At 58.0% G+C, this 21,550-nt stretch overlaps 1 protein-coding gene across 3 annotated transcripts in view; it reads right to left on the bottom strand.

Annotated features, from left to right (window-relative positions):
- FUBP3 (far upstream element binding protein 3) overlaps nt 1-18,960 on the bottom strand; it is a 39,159-nt gene extending 20,199 nt beyond the window's left edge. The window contains exons 1-6 of one of the 3 annotated variants that reach the window (XM_054174263.1): nt 18,830-18,960; nt 11,774-11,879; nt 6,164-6,214; nt 4,917-4,950; nt 2,144-2,193; nt 68-139 (exon numbers count right to left, since the gene is read on the bottom strand). In XM_054174263.1, the coding sequence (XP_054030238.1) occupies nt 68-139; nt 2,144-2,193; nt 4,917-4,950; nt 6,164-6,214; nt 11,774-11,879; nt 18,830-18,916 (400 nt within the window). In that variant the 5' untranslated portion in view covers nt 18,917-18,960. The remainder of the gene's footprint in view (nt 1-67; nt 140-2,143; nt 2,194-4,916; nt 4,951-6,163; nt 6,215-11,773; nt 11,880-18,829) is intronic. The other 2 variants (XM_054174261.1, XM_054174262.1) reach the window with 2 other exon arrangements.
- Between the last annotated feature and the right edge of the window lie 2,590 nt (nt 18,961-21,550).

Genomic DNA, 21,550 nt, shown 5'->3' with positions numbered 1-21,550 from the left:
CCCACATGGAAACCTGCTCACCCCCCACATGGAAACCTGCTCACCCCCCACAGCCAGAGCCTCTTACCTGGAGCAATTTGTATTTTGCAGCCAGACTCTGCCTGAATCCTTGAGATCTGCTCTCCTCCCCTGCCGATGACTGCAAGGAGTTCAACAAGCATCAGAACAGCCCTTAGCCAAGCAACTGCACAGCACCTTCCCCCTCTTTACTCTGCTGCAGCTATCTATAAAGGGACAGCTGGACTCCAGGATTGCAGGAGAGGCTGCCCCAGCACGACCAAATTCACCATCAAACACTGCCAAGTGTCATTCTGTTTGCTTGGGGGAGGGAAAAGCCAAACCAAGCAAGCCCCAAAGGCCTGTCTGGCACTGGGGTGGAAACCCAGAGTGTGGAGATCAGGGCTGAGTGCTGCCAGCAGAGGCATGGAACCACAGCATGGGTTGGGTTAGAAGGGACCTTGAAGGTTATCTAGTTCCAAGCCCCTGCCTTGGCCAGGGCCACCTCCCCCTAGCCCAGAGGCTGAAGTGCATTTTGTTCACCCAGGAAACCACCTCTTGGGGGGGCCAAAAAAGGTAAAGACTTTTGCTTTTACTGCCTTAAAATCCCTGCTCTGCTGCCCCTCTCCCACAGCTGTGATGTTTGGCTGCTCTGCATTCCCACACTGCAATGCTCCATCAGCCTGCAAACAACCCCCCCAGCTCCTGGAGCCAGACACAGCGAGGAGAGACAGGGCCAGCACGGCTCACCTCCCACCCAGGCTGCAGAGAGCACCACTGGCAGGTCAGACAGGTCCTCCTGCCTCAGGATGCTCCCCCAGGGGCAGCTCTCAGCTGTGGCTGTTGCCACCCTTCTGCATCCCTCTGTCCCCAAAGCAGGGTTAGAGTGAGCATGCAGATGCTGCAGCAGCATGGGAGCTGCCCCCTCACGGAGCTACAGCAGCCCTCCAGCACCCACAGCTTCACACACTGCCCTGGCTGGAAGGGACCCACCAGGCTCCTCCTCCTGTCACCCCAGGCCCTTCTCAACAGCCCTTTCCCAACCTTCCTGCAGGTCCCCTTCAGAAACTGAAATGCAGCTCTGAGGTCTGCTTGGAGCCTTCTCCTCTCCAGGCTGAGCAACCTCAACCCTCCCAGCCTGTCCTTGTAGCAGAGGTGCTCCAGCCTCTGCCCATCTTCATGGCCACCTCTGAACTTGCTCCAGCAGGTCCATGTCCCTCTAGTGATGGAGGTCCCACAGCTGGCCACTCCAGGTGAGGCCTGAGCAGAGCAGAGGGGCAGAATTCCCTCTCTCCACCTTCTGGCCACACTTCCTCTGAAGCAGCCCAGGTGCCACTGGCCTTCTGGGCTACAAGAGCCCATTGCTGGCTCGTGTCCTCCTCACAGGGCTGAGAAATGAGGAGGTCTGGCAGGGGCAAAGGGATTGTTTCCTCTCCAGGAACTTGGAGTTACAGTTCTGTAGTGGCTTCAGAACCAGCCCAGAACTTCCTGCACCCAGGGGTGATTACCACAGCTGCTCTTTGCCTCTTCCCTCTCCATATATCCAAGTGAAGAGGCAGAGAGGCAGCAGTGGAGGAGCCTCAGCCACCACTGCAGCAGCAGAGCAGCAGGAGGTGTCACTGAAAGGCAGGGTGATGACCATCAAGAGGAAGAGAGAAATTAGGATGAGGCTTGAAAGAGACCAGCAGCAGGAACACAAATGCAGGAGGGGTGCTCAGCAGAGTGCTGCTGGCTGTGCTCCCCTGCAGCAGTTAGCAGGGAGCTCAAATCCTCCTTACCTTGCCCTGACTCCACTCTTAACACTTCAGGGCTGGTTCCCTCCCTCACAGTTCTGCATGCTCAAGGGAAGTAAAATGTTTCAGAGAGGGGGAAATAAATCCACTTCTGAGTCAGGTGCTGTTTGAGTGGGGCTTTCCAGGGGAGAATCACCCTCAGCAGCCTGTACCAGAGTCCTGCTCTCATTCCTAGGCCATGGAGCTTCTCCATGCAGCTTGCACCTGGAGTTCAAACCCAGCTCATCTGGTCCCCACCAAGACAGCATTAGACAAAGCTCATCCAAGGCCAGTAAGCACACAACCCTGTGAGCAGCTCAGAACCAGCAGCACTCCTGCCCAGAAAGCACACAGAGAGCACCCAAGGTACTTACTAAATCCAACCATTTTATCAGGCACTTTGAACTCTTCTGTTATGACAGCCCTGGAAAAGAGGAAAAAAGGGGAGGGGGGAAATGAAACCACCCAAAGAGTCATCACAAAGAACAACCTGGAGACAGCCATGGCCTGTGCTGGGCACCAGGCACAGCAGAAGGCTTCTGCACACCCAGGTGAGCACACCATGGTCCAACCCACTTGCTCTGGAAGGGACCTCCCAGGGGCACCTCCTCCCTCCTGTGCTGGATGCATTTCCTCCCTGCTCTCCACTGCTTCCAGAGGAGCTGATGGGAGAGCCTCTTTGGGGCATTTCACAGGAGTCTCTGAAATGTCTCCAACATTCAGCACAGAGCTTGCAAGGCCCCACCCCTGCCCCCTGCTCTGGGCTGTGCTCCTGCCCAGACACCAACCCAAGCCACTGCTAGAGCCACAGAACGGTTTGGGTGGGAAGAGCCCTCCAAGATAGCCAGTCCCTGAGAGGCTGGGGAGTCTCCTCTGGAGAGCTTCAACACCCAGCTGGATGTGCTCCTGAGTGACCTGCCCTAAGTGGTCCTGCTTGGCAGGGGGTTGGACTCAGTCTCTGGAGGTCCCTTCCAACCCCTACCATTCTGGGAGTCCAACCTGCAACCCACCAGCCACGTCCCCAGGTGCCATGGCCATGTGGCTCTTCAACACCCCCAGTGATGAGGACTCCAGCACCTCCCTGGGCAGCCTGTGCCAGTCCTTGACCACTCCTGCAGCAAAGCAATTCTTCCTAATTCCCAGCCTAAGCTTCCCCTGGCACAATTTCAGGGCATGTCCTCTCCTCCCATCACCTGAGACTAGGGAGAAGAGAGCACCTCCCCCTGGCTGCAGGAGGCTCCTGCTGGGATGCCACCTCCCCTGCTCACAGGCTTTCACTGGCTTGGATTCCATTTGCCTGCTTGTCCCTACCACTCTCTTCCTTGGAACTCATGAAAGCTGCCTTCAAGCATCCTTTGAAGCCTTCCCTATCTCCAGACTTCCATATCTGCTGCTCTTTGGACTTTCCCAATGTCTCCCTGCCTCAAAACACAGCACCCAAAGCTGTTTCTTCAGACCTGACCACAGCCAAGCAGAAAGGAACTCACTTGGACTGGGCTTTTCCTGCTGAGTCATCTCCATCCTGCAGCAAACACAACCCTGAGGATGGAATTTGCAGCCTCCACCTCCTGAGATGTGCAGGGGGCAACCTGTTCAGCATCTCAGGAGCAAGGAAGCCTCTGCCTAAGAAATTCAGGGCAGGGACTGTGGTGAGGTGCATCAAACCCTTCCCCTTTTGTGCTTTAGATCACCTGGGGAAGGTGTTAAACAACTCAGATCTTGACCAGCTGCAGAGGGAGGCTTCTCCCCTGTCCTGTCCTTCAGGTTCAGAATCACTCTTGGTGCCCTGCAATAGACCCAGCCTGTGCTCCAAGGGTCCTGTCCTGCACCTCCCTGTGCTGGAGGAATGGACAAAGCTGCCAGCCCAGGAGAAAGCCAACCACCAAACCCAGAGGGAAACCAATCCAGGCTTTAGCTGAGAGGCTTCCCTGAGGTTGGAAGGGACCTTAGAGAACATCTCTAATCTCCAGAGCAAGGAGGTTGGAGCAGATGATCTCTAAGACCCCTTCCAACATCAGCCCTGAGCAGTGAGGTTGGAGTAGATGTCTCTGAGGTGCTTTCCAACCTCCACTGATTGATTCTCTGATTGATTTGACAGCCTAAGGGATCCCCTGCCTGAACATCACTCCTGGAGAGGAGAGGTGGCAGGCAGCAGCAGAGGAGGCAACTCTGCCTGCACCTTCCTGTGCTGCCCTAGCTGGGATCACAGCATCACTCAGGTTGGAAAAGCCTTTCAAGATCATCAGGTCCAACCTTCCACCCAGCACCCCCATGACCACATCCCAGAGTGCCACAGCTACTGGCTTCTTGACCACCCCAAGGATGGTGACCCCACCACCTGCTGGGCAGCCTGCTAGGCACCAGCTTTAAGCCAGCCACTAGGAACTGAAGTCCACAACCTTCATGCAGACCTCTGGGTCCTTTCTGCTGAGGCCCCAGCAAAGCAGCTGGGGATGGCACAAATGCATCAATAGCCCCAAGGTGAATGCAGCTGCAGGAATGCTCTCCCCTTCCTCCTCCAACCAAGACAGCTCCTTGAGAGCAGGATTTGAGGGAAATGGAGACTGTCACACACGGTACCTGGCAACTCCAACACCCTCCAGTGTCCTCAAACCACCTCTAAGGAGTCATCCCAGGGCACATGACACCAACAAAGCTAAGTAATAGCAGCAAACCCAGCAGCCATTAAAAAAGCCCCAAGCAGCCCCACAAAACCCCCAAGCAGCCCCACAAAGCCCCCAAGCAGCCCCACAAAGCCCCCAAGCAGCCCCACAAAGCCCCCAAGCAGCCCCAAGCCCTCCTCCCTGCCCAGGCACACTGCCAGTATGTCTTTAAATGCCACAGGTTTTGTTACTTTTTTTTGCTTCCAGGGCAGGAGGAGAGAGGAGAGAGGAGAGAGGAGAGAGAATTTCTCCCTCTTGCTCCTGCAGATTCACAGGAGCCAAATCCCAGCTTCCCATCAGCTCTCCTTTCCTCCATCACAACAAACAGGCTTAAAAGGTTAGCAGAGAGCCCAGCCTGGGAGCAAACCCAAGCTGACAGTTTCTCCACATTCTCAACCTCTGACTTCCTAACACTGCTACAGATGGTGGATCAATAAACAATTAGAAGTGATCAATAAATAATAAAACATAACCCACTGCTTACCTTTGATGTACCAGGGCCCCTAACTGGTTACCTACTGTGGCAGAGAGAGGAGAAAGGACAAAAAAATCAAAGCATTAGCACGGATAAACTAACTCCATCCCCCCAGAAAGAGTTCTGCCCATTTCATCAGGGGGAGAGCAGAAAGAGAGAGAAAGAAAAGCAAAACAGTAATTTAGGTTCAGTGGCTGAAATGAATGCCTTATGCAGGGGAAAACAGGAGGGGACCAACACACAGCACAGCCCAGGGTCCAGCTGAACACAGGGGAGGGAATTGATCTGTGTCTCCCCATGCTGAGAGTCATGGGAGGGAATCCTGCCTGCCCAAAGCCAAATCCCTGCAACTTAAGCTTCCCACCCACCCCACCACCCCCCCTTCCCCAAATTAAGCTCAAAGTAGTAAAAAAAGGAGGGGAAAAAAAAAGGGGGGAAGAGAAGGGGGAAAAGAAAAAAAAGGGGCCCAAAAGAAAAGGAGAAGAGAAGGAGGGGCAGGAAAAAAGGGGAGAAGAGAAGAGGGGACAGAAAAACAGGGGAGAAGAGAAGGGGGGGCAGAAAAACAGGGGAGAAGAGAAGGGGGGGCAGAAAAACAGGGGAGAAGAGAAGGGGGGGCAGAAAAACAGGGGAGAAGAGAAGGGGGGGCAGAAAAACAGGGGAGAAGAGAAGGGGGGGCAGAAAAAACAGGGGAGAAGAGAAGGGGGGCAGAAAAACAGGGGAGAAGAGAAGGGGGGGCAGAAAAACAGGGGAGAAGAGAAGGGGGGACAGAAAAACAGGGGAGAAGAGAAGGGGGGGCAGAAAAACAGGGGAGAAGAGAAGGGGGGGCAGAAAAACAGGGGAGAAGAGAAGGGGGGGCAGAAAAACAGGGGAGAAGAGAAGGGGGGGCAGAAAAACAGGGGAGAAGAGAAGGGGGGGCAGAAAAACAGGGGAGAAGAGAAGAGGGGACAGAAAAACAGGGGAGAAGAGAAGGGGGGGCAGAAAAACAGGGGAGAAGAGAAGGGGGGCAGAAAAACAGGGGAGAAGAGAAGGGGGGCAGAAAAACAGGGGAGAAGAGAAAGGGCAAAAAAAAAAGGAGGAGAGAAGGGGGGCAAAAAAAAAAAGGGAGAAGAGAAGGAGAGGGGAGGGGGAAAAAAAAGGGGGGGAGGGCAGGGGGCACAGAGAGCTTTCAAACAGCCTGCTGTGTATTGAGCCCCCCAGAGAAGAGCTGGGCAGGGATTCAGTGGGGGCTGAAAGCACTCGAGCCCCCCAGCACCTACTTCTGTCTGTGTCTCTCAGCTGTGCTCCATGGAGCCCACCTACACGGAGACCTGTCAGGGGAGAAGGGTGGTCAGGAACCTGCTGCCCCCCTGATGCACAGAGCACAGCACAGCTCTCCCTGCCTGCAGGCTGCAGGCACAGCCGGCCTGAGCTGCTCCCTCTCCCAGCTCCACCTCACCAGGCTGAGCTCTTTCTGCCCAGTGTTAATGGGGGGCAATATCCTTCCAGCATAAGCTGCTGCCAAGTGTGGACACAAGGCCCCGCTGGGCTTCCTAGAACCGGACTTTGCCTGCAGCACAGCAGCTCACACCCGGACCATTTGGTGCTAACAACCAGTTGAGGGATTATATTGCATGCCTGGAGGGGGCAAGGAGGGAAACGAATGAAAGTGGCCGACAGCTGAGCTGTGAGAATCCAGCTGCTGCCTCAAAGTACCTTGCAGCAGCCGGGGAGGTTAACTCTTCACCTGCAAGGCAGTTTGAGGCAGCAGCTGCAGTGCCCTGAGCCGGGCAGCCGGCTGGCAGAGCCCGGAGGAGGGTGCATGCCACACTCCCTCCATCTGCCACTCAGATGCAGAAAGCCTGTGGCCAGAGCAGCCAAAGGGACTCCCAGTGCTGTGCTTGTGCTGCCTGCCAACCCCCCCAGCCCAGCACCCAAACCCTGCCAGCAGCCAGGGGATTATTGCTGCCCCCCAGCTCAGTGATGAGGCAGCTGCCGACTGCCTCACCTTTGGGTTTGCATCTTCCCAGACTGAAGAGGGGGGAAAACCCCCAAACAGCTCTACCTTGGGAGCTCTCAAGGCTGCTGCTGGAAATGGTGGGTGATGGGATGGGCAATATTTGCTCTGCTGGAGAAGCTGCAGCCCCAGAGCTGGGCAAGCACAGCTACCTTCAAACCAGAGAGGTGTTTGGGTTGGAAGAGCCCTTTAAGCTCATCCAGCCCAGCCATCAACCCAACACCACCATGGCCACTGGGCTCAGTTTGGGGCCCTTCCTCCTTCATTGAGAAGCTGGAGCAGGTTCCAGAAGGCCAAAAAAGGGTCTGGAGAAGAGGGCTGGTGAGGAGCAGCTGAGGGACCTGAGGGTCTTTAGTCTGCAGAAGAGGAGGCTGAAGGGAGACCTCATTGCCCTCCACAGCTCCCTGAAGGCAGGCTGGAGTGAGGTGGGGGTTTGGGCTTTTCTCCCTAGTCCCAAGTGACAGCAGAGGGAATGGCCTGAAATTGTTAGGTTGGAGAGGAGGAAAAATGTCTCTGCTGCAGGAGAGGTCAGGGACTGGCAGAGGCTGCCCAGGGAGGTGGTGGAGTCCCCAGCCCCGGAGGTGCTCAGGAGCTGTGCAGCCCTGGCACTTGGGGCCAGGGTTTAGTGGCCATGGGTTGAAGGGTGGACTGGGTGGTCTCAGAGGGCTTTTCCAAGCCTAACAGCTCTAGGATTCAACAAAAAGCAAGGATGTAGCTCTTGGTTCCCTCAGCCAGGGGTCTGTTTGTGCTGCCCATCCCCCCTGTGCTGCGGAGGGGCAGGGCCGGGGCACACCGCGGCGCTGCAGGCTGCTCCTCTGCTCCTTCTCCCTCCCCACACCAGGGAGGGGGCTGAGCTCCAACAAGCCACACAGATATTTCCCCTTTTTACACCTATTGAGGCCAATTTAACTGTAACTGCAGTCATTTGCCTGCCAATAAGGGAAAATACTGAACAAAATCAGCCCAATTTCATGTTAATGGCACCTGCTGCTTGCCAACTCTTCCCTCTGCTTCAGCCTTCACCTTAACTGAATCCTACCTAACAGACACTCAAAACAAAGGTGAATTTCTCCTCTTTCCTTTCCACTCCATGAAACAGAGCAGTGCCTCCCACTAAATTAATGTGCATGATGGGAATAGCAAATCTCCTCAGGAGCATCTTCATGGCCAGAATAAACTCAGGAGCGAGGCAGCTCCTGGAGAGCAGTGGAACACAGCTGGCTCCAGAGCATGAAAGGCAGAACAGGATCAGGGAACCATCACAGAATGGGCTGGGCTGGAAGGGACCTCCAAAGGTCAGCAGCACTCAGCAGGGACATCCTCCACTGGGGCAGGCTGCTCACAGCCTGGTTGAGCCTGGCTTTGACTGCCCCCAGGGATGGAGCCTCAACCAGCTCCCTGGGCAAGCTGCTGCAGCGTCTCACCACCCTCCTGGTGCACAACTGGATCCTAAGATCCAGTCTGAAGCTGCTCCTCTCTCACTTCAAACCCTTGCCCCTGCTGCTATCACTGAAGGCCTTTGGGAGCAGTCCCTCTGCAGCCCCTTCCCCTGCTGGAAGGCTGCTCTAAGGTCTCCCTGGAGCATTCTCCTCCCCAAGCTGAACAACCCCACCTCTGCCAGCCTGTTCCTCCAGCCCCCTGACCACCTCTGTGGCCTGCCCTGGAGCCTCTGAGCAGCCTCCTTCCAGCAGAGCAGATCCCTGCTTCCTCTGGCCCACAGGAGGCTGCTTCTTTAAGGATTATTTAGCATTAAAGAAACTTATGAAACTGTGCTGCTGATCAGAGGGACTCAGACACTGGACTGGAGGCCCAGGAGCAGCCTCTGGCTGTTAACAGGAGAGCTGGGAGCAGTGAGCCACAGGCCAGGTGCCACCAGGTCTCTCTGCAGCTCAGACCAACCTCATGCACTCACCTTGGCTGAGAAACATTAACTGCTCCAAGTGTCCCAGAAATGCTGACTGGGACTTGCTGGGAGCAGTGCAAATAACCTTCCCCCCCCATCTCCCCCCTGCACCCAGCTACCTGCAGGGTTACTCTAAAGCTCCTTCCAGAAAGGAGAACTGGAAGCAAGCAGGATGAGACCAAGAGCAATAATCAGCCTGCAGCTCCATCTAACAGCACCAGGCCAGGGCAGCAGGGCCAGCCCCAGCAGCTCCTCATTCCAGATGGAGCTCATGTTAAGGGGAGTGCAGCAGGCACTCAGACACTCTGCTTTCCAGTGGGGTGACAAATCTATTTCTCCTGGAGATGCACTAAAAGCAGCTGAATTTGTTGTGACCAGCACACTGTCACCCTGTCTTAAGCCTCCTTCCCAGGCTGCCATCAATCAGCCTCCCCCAGCAGCTGTTTACAGCCCTGGACAGGCAGAATGAGATTCTCCTGAGACAGACACTTTGCTTGTCACCTTAAGCACTTCCCCTGAACCCAATCTTTTCCAGGAGTATTAGGAACAGAAGTAATTTTCTCAGAGCTGCAGAGGGCTGGGGAAGCAGCCAGCCCTGCACCCAGCTGTAAACACTCAGTGCATGGAGGTAAACAATCACATTTACCACCAGATTTGTTTCTGAGCTACCCAGAGCAGCAGCACAGAGCCAGAGCCCAGCTCTGGAGCATCTCCACAGCATGGCAAGAACAGAAAGCATCACTCCTTGACAGCCAGGCTCCCAGCTGTGCTTCAGGGACAAGCAGAGAAGGGAGAGGTGTGGGCATGCAACCCCAACCCCCCCTGCTCCCAGCTGAGAGAGCTAAAACTCCTCCAGAGGGGCAGAGCCTCTCTCAGCTCAGTGTCCTGCCAGGGGCAGCTGCGATGCCAGGGCAGGGGGACCAACAACCACAGCAAGCTTCAGCAGCTCCCTTGCCAGGCTGCAGCTGTGGGGGTGAGGCTGAAGGGCAGGAGGATGAGGTGGCCAGAGGGGAACTCATCACACTGCACTGAAGCCAGCAGCAGCAAAGCCCAGGCTGAGCAAGGCCGGAAGAAGAGGCACAAGCCCTGCTCCTGCCTGCCAGTTGCTGCTTCTCTGGGGCACCTCAGCTCTTCAGAAGAGCTCTTCCACCACTGCTCCTGACAGAGCCAGGAGGAGAGGCTGGAGAAGAGCTTCAAGCCAGGATTCCAACCATCAGCCCAAGGCTGCCAAGCCTGCTCTGCTCAGCTGTGGCCCTCAGCACCACAGCTCTGCTGCTTCTGAGGCCCTCCAGGGATGAGGACTCAGCCACTGCCCTGGGCAGCCTGCTCCAGGGCTTGGTGACCTCTGGGGGAAGAGACTGTTCCTCATGTCCAACCCAAACCTCCCCTGGTGCAAAGACCTCACAGTGGAGGTTTTTGGGAAGGGAAGTGGGCAAAGTTCAAGGACCTACAGATGTGTGTGGCCAAGCCAAGGGCAAGCACAGCGCTGCAGCCTCTCTCACACCACTTGTGCACAAGGCCCAGTGCCGAGCTGGAGGGGCAGCAGGCAGCTGGGGGAGCCCTGACGGCCACAGAAGAGCTGCCAAAGGAGGGGGCAGCAGCACAGCCACTCTGGAGTGATGCTCCATGCATCACCCCCCAAGGAGCCAGCAGCAAGGTGCATGCACAGCCCCAGCTGCACAGCCACTCTGTGTCAACACAAACAGGGCTCAGCCAGCAGCAGGCCTCAGCAGTAAAAGTTGAAGTCCAAAGTCTAACCTGTGCTGCCACCAAGCCCCACAGCCACTGCATGAGGCAGCAGCTCCTCTCAAACCTCTCTGCCAGGAGGCTGCTTTCTCACTTCAGTCTGGGCACCCAGTGGCAGCAGCAGGCAGGGGCAGGAAGGAGCAGGTCCCAGGAGGCTGCCCCAGAGCTCAGCTATTCACAGAGCTCCAAGGTCAGCAGTCTTCAGGGAATGGTAGGGGATGGAAGGGACCTCCAGAGCTCAGCCAGGGCAGGTCACACAGAACACATCCAGGTGGGGTTGGAAAGGCTCCAGAGGAGACTCCACAACCTCTCTGGGCAGCCTGCTCCAGGGCTCAGCAGCCTCCCTGATGCTCCTGTGGAGCCTCCTCTGCTCCAGCTTCCAAAGGATAATCATGGAAAGAGCTGAGCTTCACACAGGAAGTTTCCTTCCAACCTGCATCAGCTGACAGCAACCTCTGCCCTTCACAGTCCATGGACAGAGCCACCACAACTCCTGCCAGGGATTCAGCTGCTGTGCCCTGCACACTGCCTGCTCTCCACAAGCAAGGGCCAGCAGGAGAGCATCCTAGGATGGCTCAGGCTGCAGGGAGCTCAGAGCTCCTCTGCTCCAACCCTAACCCTGCCCAGGGACACCTCAGCTGCTCAGGGCCTCATCCAGCCTGGCCTTCAGCACCCCCAGGCAGGAGGCAGCCACAGCCTCCCTGGGCAGCCTGGGCCAGAGCCTCAGCTCCCTCCTGCTGAACAACTTCTTCCCCAGCTCCAGTCTGACCCTGCTCTGCCTCAGCTCCAAACCATTGCCCCTGGGCCTGGCTCAGACACCCCCAGGAGAAGTCTCTCTGCAGCCTTCCTGCAGGATCCTTCAGGCACTGGAAAGCAATTCTGAGGTGCCCCTGGAGCCTTCTCCTCTGCAGGCTGCACAGCCCCAGCTCCCTCAGCCTGTGCTCAGGGCAGAGGTGCTGCAGCCCTTCCCTGGGTACATCTGGTACTCCACACACAGGCTGCAGCTGCAATGAGCTCATCCTCCTCCTGCTCCCTCCCTCCAGTACCACAGAACAAGATCTAAATCCATTTGCCAATTCCCAAAGCTTGTGAACCACGACAGAACTTCTCCACAGGAGCCCTGAGTGCCCTGGAGAAGAGCCCAGAGCACCCTCCCTGCACCCAGCAAGGGGCATGGCCTGCTGCCCCTGCAGCACAGGCCCTGAGCCCCCAGCCCCAGCTCACCTCCATCCTCCAGGGGCCGTTTCTGCACTCCATAGCCATAGACTGAGGGGTCCACAAGTGTGGCAGAGTTATTCAGGTGAGGAATATCTCCAATCTTAGCAGCAATCTGGAACAGAAGAGGGGATGACAAAAGCTGCTTAGCACACCTGAGGCTGCAGCCAGCACAGCTAAGCACTCTCCCTGCCCCCAGCCCCCCTCAGCTGCTCCCCACAAAGCTGCCTTTCTCTCAGTGCTTCCCTTGGAAAGCAACCAACTTGCTGCTTGCTTTCAGTGTTTGTCTCCTTAAGCTCACATTCAGCCAGCTCCTCTTCCTGACCACAGGCAGCTCCTCGGTGCCTGGCAGCCAGGGGCAGGTTTGGTGACTCCAGGCACAGCTGTGACAAGCTAAGTCTTGCAAGGAGCAGAGCCCAAACCAGCTCCCAGGCTTCCCCCTGCACACCCAGAGAGATGGAAATGCAGAGCTGCATGGAGGCAGCAGAGGGAAGAGGGCATGGGAACAGCCAGCACACAGACAGGTTTGGGAAGTCCTTGTCAGAGGCTGGATCAGCCTGTGGCTGCTGTAGGGAGAAGCAGCCAGTGGGCAAATGATGAGCCCAGGGGCAGCCTCCTTCTGCTGCAGCAGCCAAGGCAGCCTGGGCACAGCTACCACTGCCTGTGCCCCTGCTGCCATCCCCAGCAGAGGGGCAGCCACCACTCCCTGCCAAGCCAGGGTGCCAGAGGTGTTTGAAGGGAGGAGGAGATCCAGGTGCTGCAGTAAGGGGACTGAGGTGAGCAACTCAGCTGGGTGAGAGAGACCTAAGCAGCTCTTCAGCAGAGTGCTGGGTGGGTGGCAGCAGGATGGGGCCAGGCCTTGCTCAGTGGTGCCCAGGGACAGGACAAGGGGTAAGGGACACAAACTGCAGCAGCAGAAGTTCCATCTGAGCATGAGGAGGAACTTCTTTAGGGGTGACAGAGCCCTGGAGCAGGCTGCCCAGAGAGGTGGTGGAGTCTCCATCTCCAGAGGCAATCAAACCCAGCCTGGATGTGCTCCTGTGGGGCCTTCTCTAGGTGCCCCTGCCTTGGGAGGGGGCTTGGGCTCAGAGAATCAATCAGGTTGGAAGAGACCTCAGAGATCATCAAGTCCACCCTGTCACCCAACTCCTCATGCCTGCTAGACCATGGCACCAAGGGCCACATCCAATCCCCTCCTGAACACCTCCAGGGATGGGGACTCCACCACCTCCCTGGGCAGCACATCCCAATGGCTAACAACTCTCTCTGGGAAGAGCTTTCTCCTCACCTCCAGCCTAAATGATCTCCAGAGGTCACTTCCAGCCCCTTCCACTCTGTGCCTCTCTGAAGTGCAAGGCTCAGCCTACCTCTCATGACACTTGGGAGCCACCCACACAGATGGATGCTGACAGAAGAGAGCTCTTTCACCTGCTCCCCAAGCTCAGGGGTGTGACCCCACTCCAGACACAGCCTGGTGCATTCCCTCAGTGCTGCACCCTCTTTATACTCCCTCAGGGACAGGCAAGCTGCAGCCTCCCAGCACCCCTTGCCCACAGCAAGTCCTTGGCTATAATAAGCAAGTGCAGAACAGAGCAGGGGGAGCTGCAGGAATGAAGCACAAGGGCTGCAGCAAGCAGAACCCCAGCAAAGAGGATCCCTAGCAGCAGCCTGATCCCACTCTGCTCTGAGACTGCACCAGAGAGCAAGCAGCAGGAAGAGAGGAGAGAGCATCTGACACAGGTCTGAAGGGAAGGGCAGGTGCCAAAGGGAGCTGAGGCTGTTTGTAAAGCCTCCCTGCTGCACTGAAACTCAAACACCTCCAGCAGCTCTGGTCACTGACACCACAGCCTGGGCAGTTGTTTATTCCACTGCAGCAGGATTCAGCACCACAGGGTACTGGGGGAAAAAGGGGGGGAAAAAGGCAGCTATTTGAAACAATCTTGAAAGATTGAGGGCACTGCTGCTGGAGAGAGAATAGCAACCACCCTCTGCAGTGCCCTGCATGCAAAGGGCTCCAAGCTGGGAGCATTCTCCTCTCACAGCCCATTCTGTCCTGTCCTCCTTTAGAAAGTCAACAACTTCCTTGTGCCACAAGTGCCAGGAGCAAGGCAGAAACAAACCAAACAGCCTCCTGCAGGACCAGCACAGTGACCAGAGAGTGCAGCTCTGATGGCAGCCACCCTGGGCATCACCATTCCCAACAGAGAAGCCAGCCCCCAGAGACCTGAGTGCCCAACACAGCCTCAGCAGGCGAGGGCTGGCACTGCAGCTGTGGGTCCAGCCCCTGCCCACAGGTTTGCCCCTCAGTTTGGGGTGCAGAGAGGTTTAAGGTACCAAGAGCAGAGAAGTTGAACTACTTCAGAGCTGGAAAGCCCATGAGGAGATCTGCATCTCTCTAACAAGCTCCTAACAGCTTCCCCATCACTCCCAGAGCCATAAACCAGTGTGGGCTGGAAGGGAGCTGGGAGCTCAGCCAGCTCCAGCCCCCTGCCATGGGCAGGGACACCTCCCACCGGCCCAGGCTGCTCAAAGCCTCATCCAGCCTGGCCCTGAACACCTCCAGGGGACACCCACAACCTCCCTGGGCAGCCTGTGGCGGTGTCTCCCCACCCTCTCCTCCAGCTCCAAGCCGCGGCCGTGCCACACCGTGCCAGGTATGCCACAGCCTGGCACCTCTGGGCACCTCTGCTGCCCTCTCTGAGCCCTCCTGCTGCCAGCAGGGAGCTGCCTGAAGAAATGGCAGCGTGGGTGAGGGTTGGGAGCTGCAGTCACACACCACACCTTGAAGGGAAAGAAAAGGAACTGTCTGGAGGCAGCAGAAGCTGCCTGCAACAGGAGGCTGGCACAAAGCACAGGGGTGGGCAGCAGCAAGGCTTTGCAAACTCCCACTCATGCTTAGCACACAGCTATCAGCCTGGCACACAGCCCTCCAAGCAAAGGGCCAAACAAGGCAGCCAGAGCAATTTGGCCATTATCAGCTTTGGGGATAATTTCCTAGGGGGTTGTTCCCTCCTCTCTTTCAATCTGCCCCCTTATCTCCACAGCCTCCCAGCTGGCACCAGATGCCAGGCAGCCAACAGGCCAGCACCTCGCTCCAGCAGGGAAAGAGCCACCTGGAGAAGCAGGAGCTCAGCTCTGGAAGGAGATGGAGCAGATCAAATCCACCTTAACTCCTTACAGTCAACTGCCAGTGGGGGACCTCAGGGGTTTTCCAGTGCAGGTTCAGCAGGGAGATAAGCAGCAAAGCCAGAAGACAGCAGGAGTCAGCAGAGCTGGCCCTTATCTGCCTGAGTGACCTTGAGTCCCATGCTGCTGCCCACTGCTTTTGGCCCCTCTCTGCCACTCTTCCCTTTTTGCCTTAGCTCAACACAGCCATTTTACCAAGCTCTGCAACGAGCATCACTGCCACACACTCTGCTTCCACCCCCAAAAGCAGCTCCCCAACAACCACTTGAAAGGACACAGCACAAACCTGAGCTACAAATGGCTGTGCTAGAGTCAAGCACAACTCCCAGAGTGGTGTGAGGGCTACCTGCTCCCCCAGACCCTGGCAGGTCCCAGCAAGAACAGCACAAGTGTGAAGGGGGAATCAGTCAAGTGCTGCAAAGATGAAGTGCCCTGAAAACAAACTGCCCAGGACAACAGGAGAGGGCAAGGAGCAGGCAGGAGGCTGCTCTGAGAGAACAGGCCCCAGGGACAGCCAGATGGAACCCAGGCTGGGCCCAAGCAGAGGCAGTTCTGCTTCCTTCCTGATCCCACCAGTCAGAAAGTGCAGCAAACCTCCTCCCTTACCTCCCCCTACCCCACAATACCACAGGAGGAAACCCACCCTGCCCAGGGGCAGCCAAGAGCTCAGCCACCACCTGCCAGCCAGAAACTCAGCCCCTCCAGGAGTGCTGCAGGAGGTGCAGGACACAGCTCCAGCACTCACTTGGACTAAAGGCATTTGGGGACACATCTCAGGTACTCAGAGTCCAAAAGCAAGGCCCAAGTGATTTCCTTCAGAGCCATCCCAGCTTCCCTGCTTGTGCCACCTCACATCCCAGCTCTGAGGAATGCAGGCCCTGTGATTAGCAGGGGAAGGCTTCCCTCTCCTGAATGTTTTAGTTATTAATAGCCAAGCACTGTGCTCCACAGCCTGCTAGCAGTGCTGTGGCTCTCAGGAGAGCTCAATTCACTCAGTTTGATCACTGCTCTTAAGTTAAGATTAAGCTTAGAGTCAAGCCAAGGATGCCAAAGCCACCCCCAGCATAGGAGCTACAACTGGACTTTCTCCCTCCTCCCCAAAGCCCTTTCCTTCCCCCCTCCCCAAAGCCCTTTCCTTCCTCACCCCCCTCCCCCCAAGGCCAAGCCAGCCCCCAGAAAAGCCTCCAGGAGTGGCCAGGAGCATTACAAATCTGGCATCTGGGTACCAGCTGAGTATGGCTCAGGCAGACACCACACTGAATGTGCTCAGTGAAAGCTCTGCCATCAGCTCCAGAACAGCCTTGGGTTTAACTCCATCTGCACCCCGACCTGAGTCACAGCAAGTCCCCCCCCAGAGTGCTTGGCTGGTGAGGTCAATCTGCATCTGCTGAGCAAAGGACCCCTCCTCCATTCATGTCTGGCAGCAAAGCAGCAGTGGGAACTCAGCCCTGCAGGACAAGATCCCTCCCCCCTCACAGCACCCCTACAGAAGCAGGTTAAGCCAAGTCCTCTTGCAGGGGGCAGGAGGATGTTTTAGCTCCTGCCAACAATCCTTTGTGAACAGCAATGGCAAAGCCCCCACCCCAGGAGATCAGAGCCAGAGGCAGCACTCAGCTCACTGCAGGGAAGTGCAGGCCACTGTGCCCCCAGGTCAGGGGCACAGCAGATGTTTTCCAACACTCTTGTGCAGGGATGGCAGCAGGAAGGCTGCCAGGCTGCAGCTGGCACTTGGGAAGGGTCTAAAACCCCCCAGTGCAGAGCAGCTCAAGCTGTAAGTGCACAGAGTCCCCACATATGCTTTAGCAAGAGCCACAGCAGGGGGAGGGAGCACAGCTGGCCTCCAGAGCCAGGCAAACAGGGCAAGGGAGCTTCTCCTCCCCCCCTGTCTGCCCTGCTGAGGCCACATCTGCAGCACTGGGTGCAGCTGTGGGCTCTGTGCCTCAAGAGGGACAGGGGCTTGCTGGAGAGGGTACAGCAAAGGGCTACAAAGATGCTGAGAGGACTGCAACACCTCTGATGGGGAAAGGCTGAGAGAACTGGAGCCTTGAAATCTGGAGAGGAGCAGCAGGAAGGGGAATCCCATCAGTGCTGAGCAATACTGAAGGGTGGGTGGCAGCAGGATGCTTTCAGTGGTGCCCAGTGCCAGCACAAGGGCTCATGGGCACAACCTGCAACATCAGAAGTTCATCTGAACATGAGGAGGAACTTCTGGGAGCAGCCCTCCCAGGGAGGTGGTGGAGTCTCCATGGAGCCATTCCAAACCCACCTGGATGTGTTCCTCTGTGACCCCCTCTAGGTGACCCTGCCTCCACAGGGGCTTGGACCCAGTCCCCAGGGGTCCCTTCCAAGCCTCCCCACTCTGAGAGTCTGTGATTAGCTAATGCTCCATCTCCCCCTGTGCAGGGCCTGACAGATTCCCCCTGCAAAGGTGATGACAGCAACCACACCACACCAGTTCCATGTGCAGTAACCACACCCCCCCAGTGCAAAGCAGCTGCCAGCCAGCCCCCTGCTCTGACCCAGCACCCAGCACCCCACTTCCACATCAGGTCAGGTGAGTGGGAGCCACTGGGGCACTTCCAACAACCTCACAAAGTCACTTCCACAAGCTGCAAGTGAGCAGCAAAGGTTGCTTTTCTTCTACACCATCAGCATGCCCCAAGCTTGCTCAGCTGCTGGCAGGTGACCACACTGCAGTGAGAGGCCAGCAGCAACACACAACCAGCTGCAACACCTCTTGAGTTCACTGCCTCAAGGAGCTAACCCTGGGCTAACAGCAAAGCTTTCAGCCACCCCACACCACAGCACTCTGACAGCCACTCAAAGCAGTCTAGGTGCTCATCCAGGAGGCAGCAAACACAACCTGCCTGCTGCTGAGACACAAACAACCACCCAAGAGCAGAGTAGCTGAGGATCTCCCCTGGGAAGGTGGAGCACTTCTGTATGGGTGGCTGAAGAGCACACAGAACACAGACTTGCTGCCACACTGATGGAGGAGTAAGCCACAAGTGACACTAAGCCACTCAAGTCCCATCAGAGTATCACTTGAAAGGTCTCAGGGTCCAGCTTAGCTCCTTCAGAAGTTTCTCAGTGAGATGAGAACAGTGAGCCTGGGCAATGCAAGGAGATTTCTCCTACCTGGCCTGCAACGTGGCAAAGAATAAAGTCAGGGTGGTTAAGTGCCAGCTGGGCTGTGGTCCTGGTGCTCAGCTGTGTGACATCTCCAGTCACCAAGCACAAGAGCAGCCTGCTCAGGGCTGGAATAAACACCCAGGTCAGACCCAGAGCAGCTGATGTACTGAGCAGCCACAAGCTCTGTGCCATGAGCAGCAGCTTCCAGCCTCTGGAGCCACTCTGCAGGAACTGAGGAGCATGCAACGCCCTGGAATGTGCCACACCGGTGACAAGGTGTCGGTTCCTGCAGCTCTGGGCTTCTTCACAGGATGTTCCCATTGGAGCACCTTGCAAAACTCAGAGATTCCTTTGGGAAGGGCTTCACTCCCCGCAGGGAATGCAAAGCTGCCCCTCTGCCAGGGAGTCTATCGATCAGCCTAGCGCACAATTAAGGCCTCGTCTAAAAAACCCCGAGGAATGACCGCTGAGCCTACACCCACCGCCCGCGAGTGCCCGGCGACAGCTCGTCAGAGGAGAGCTCCGCGGGCTGCACACCGCCTCCCTCCCCGCGGAGCAGGGCCTCCGCCGTGCCGCAAGCCCCCGCAGCTCCCTGAGGCGCCCGCCGGCTCCGGCCTCCCGCCAAGGGGGCAGCGCCGCCGAGGCCCAGCCCCCGCCGGGGGCTCCGCGCCCCGCCTCAGCCCCGCGGCCTAGCGGCGCCCCGCGGCCTCCTCCCGCCCCCGGCCCGCCCCGCCGGCCGGCGCCTACCTGCCGGACCCGGTGCAGAGCGTCGACAAACCCCTCGGGCTTGATCCCCACGGGCGCTGCGCTCTGCCCCTGCGCCAGCTCCGCCATGACACGCGCCCCGCGCCCGCCCGCCGCCGCGCCGTGCCCGTCCCGCCGCTCCGCCCGGGGCCCCGCACCCGGAAAGGGAAAGAGCCCCCCGCTTCCGCCGGAAGTGCGCCCGGGGGGCGGGGCCAAGGGGGGGCTCGCGCCGCGCGTCACGGCGCTCACGTGCCAGAGGCAGGGCGCGCGGGGCGGGGTCAGCCTCAGGACACGCCCCCCGGGGGGACCCGCGGCTGGGGGGGGGGGGGGGGGGCGAGGGCGAGGCTGTGGGGACGGCAATGACCGCGGCCCTGCCAGCCCCTGCCAGCCCCTGCCAGCCCCTGCCAGCCCCTGCCCGCCCCTGCCCGCCCCTGCCAGCCCCTGCCAGCCCCTGCCAGCCTGCACCGGACCCTGCCAGCCCCTGCCCGCCCCTGCCCGCCCCTGCCCGCCCCTGCCAGCCCCTGCCAGCCCCTGCCAGCCTGCACCGGACCCTGCCAGCCCAGCCCGTGCCAGCCAGCCCCTGCCGGACCCTGCCATCCTGTCCCTGCTAGCGCCATCCCGTGCCAGGCTGTGCCATCCCCTCCGTCCCTGCCGCGGTGGTGCCTGCAGAGGTGCCCCAGCAGCAGCCCCCCCACTTCCCACCTTCGGTGGAAATGCGTCGCCCCCAGGGTGACTGAGCCTCGGTCCCCGGCTCCCCGCAGAGCAGCAGGAGGCTGGGGCGATGCAAGCACCAGGCCGTCAAGGACTGATGCAGAGGACATGCAAAGCCTGCTCCTGGAGCAGGGCACTGCTGCCCAGCCCCTGCCCAGCCCTCATGGCCTGGGAGGTCTGGGTGATGCTGGTCCCATGAGGGCTGCCACCAAACCTGCTGCCTGTACCCCCCTCAGGTCGGGGTCCATGATTTGGGGATGAGCACTCATGTATCCTCTAGGAAGTGAAAGCATGGTGGCATGGGGAAGACAAGGGGTAACAGGCAGCAGCTCTGCCAGCTGGGTCCCCAGAAAGGAGGGGGACTCTGGTGGGACCCCAGAAGAAACAGTTGCCCCTCTTCCCAGCCTGGCAGCATGGGGAACCTTGACCTAAAACCCCCCACCCCAGGTGGAGCTGCATCAGCAGGGGAGAGATGGCATCTCCCAAATCACAGCCAGCTCCTGGCACAGCACCAGCTCCTGGCACAGCACCAGCTCCTGGCACGGCTGGTTTGCACACCCAGCCTGGAATGGCTCAAGTTTTGCTGATCCCAGAGCCTGATTCCCAAGGCCACCCTCTATTAAACTCCAGCTATGACCCAGGTTCTGTTGAGTTCCTTCTCCATTTGTTCCTTCTCTCTTTCCTTTTCTCTTCCCTTTTCCTCTCTTCCCTTCTCATCCTTCCCCTTCCCAACTCTTCCTTTCTCATCTCCTCCCAACTCTTCCTTTCTCATCTCCTCCCAACTCTTCCCTTCTCATCTCTTCCCAACTCTTCCCTTCTCCTCTTTTCCCTTCTCCCCTCTTTCTTTCTCCCTTTGATGTGTCTCATTCGTGCCCACAGGAGTGGGCAGGAACTGCTGGGGCCTGTGAAGATCTCTGGTGGCTTTCCAAGAGTAGGGAATATGCTTCCTCCCTGGGGTGTGCAGGCTGCTGCCATCACCCACGTCCCAGCAGCAGGCTCACTGCTCCCCAGCCTCTCCTCCCCTGGCAGCCCAGCAAAAGGCTCATTTGCTGGGGGAGCCCATGGGGGAGCCACCACATCATCTTCCAGCCATGGTGGAGGCAACTCCTCCAGCCCTGCCCAGGGCTTTGCTTCTTCCTCTCTTGCAGCCAGCCTGAAGACTTGGTTGGATCTGGGAACTTTTCCCACTCCTATCCCTGCTTGGGAAGACCTAACAGGCTCAGCACCAACTGCCCCTTTGCCCAGGCAGGTCCTGGGTGGGGGGGATCTCCCCAACAACCCCACCTGGCTCTCAGGGGTTCCTTGCCCTGAGCAAGGCTGACCCCATGGCCCTCCAAAGTGGCTGCAGAGTGACCAGACCTGAAGCCTAAAGCCCCTAGTGCTGGGACACTGGCAGAGAGAAGCCACAGCCTCTGCTGCCTGGACCAGGGCTGTTGAGAGCTGAGTTTTGGCAGCCTCAAGCCCTGGCAAGAGAGGGAGGAAGCTCCTTGGTGTTGGCAGGACCAGGATCAGGAGGCCAGGCTACCAGCAGGGTGACAGTGAACCCTGGTGCAGGGACAGCTGGAAAGGAGCCTGCTGAGAATTGTTTGGGTAGGAAAAGCTCTCTGAGCTCATCCAGCCCCACATCAACCCAGCACCACCACGGCCACCAAAGCACATCCCCAGGTGCCATGGCCACAGCTCTCTTGAACACCTCCAGGGATGGGGACTCCACCACCTCCCTGGGCAGCCTGTGCCAATTCCAAGCAGGCAGCAGGCAGCAAAGAAGGAAATTAGGGAGGGAAAATGGGGAAAAAAGCAAAGAGAGAGGAGACTGCAGGGCTCCATCCCCTGCCCCCCAGGCACACACCTTCAGATGCCTGGGATGAGTGGAGCCAGCTGAGCACCTCCTCTGCTGGCCACCCTTTGCTGAGGTGCTTCAAAAAGGAGGAGGGAGGGGAAGGCAAAAAACAATAAAGCAAACCCCAAAGCAACAACCCAGAGGAGAGGAAGAAAAGGGAAAGTGGTTTGGTG

This window comes from Dryobates pubescens, chromosome 29 (genome assembly GCF_014839835.1).
Source record: "Dryobates pubescens isolate bDryPub1 chromosome 29, bDryPub1.pri, whole genome shotgun sequence".
NCBI lineage: Eukaryota > Metazoa > Chordata > Aves > Piciformes > Picidae > Dryobates > Dryobates pubescens.
This window is presented reverse-complemented; position numbering and strand designations above follow the sequence as displayed.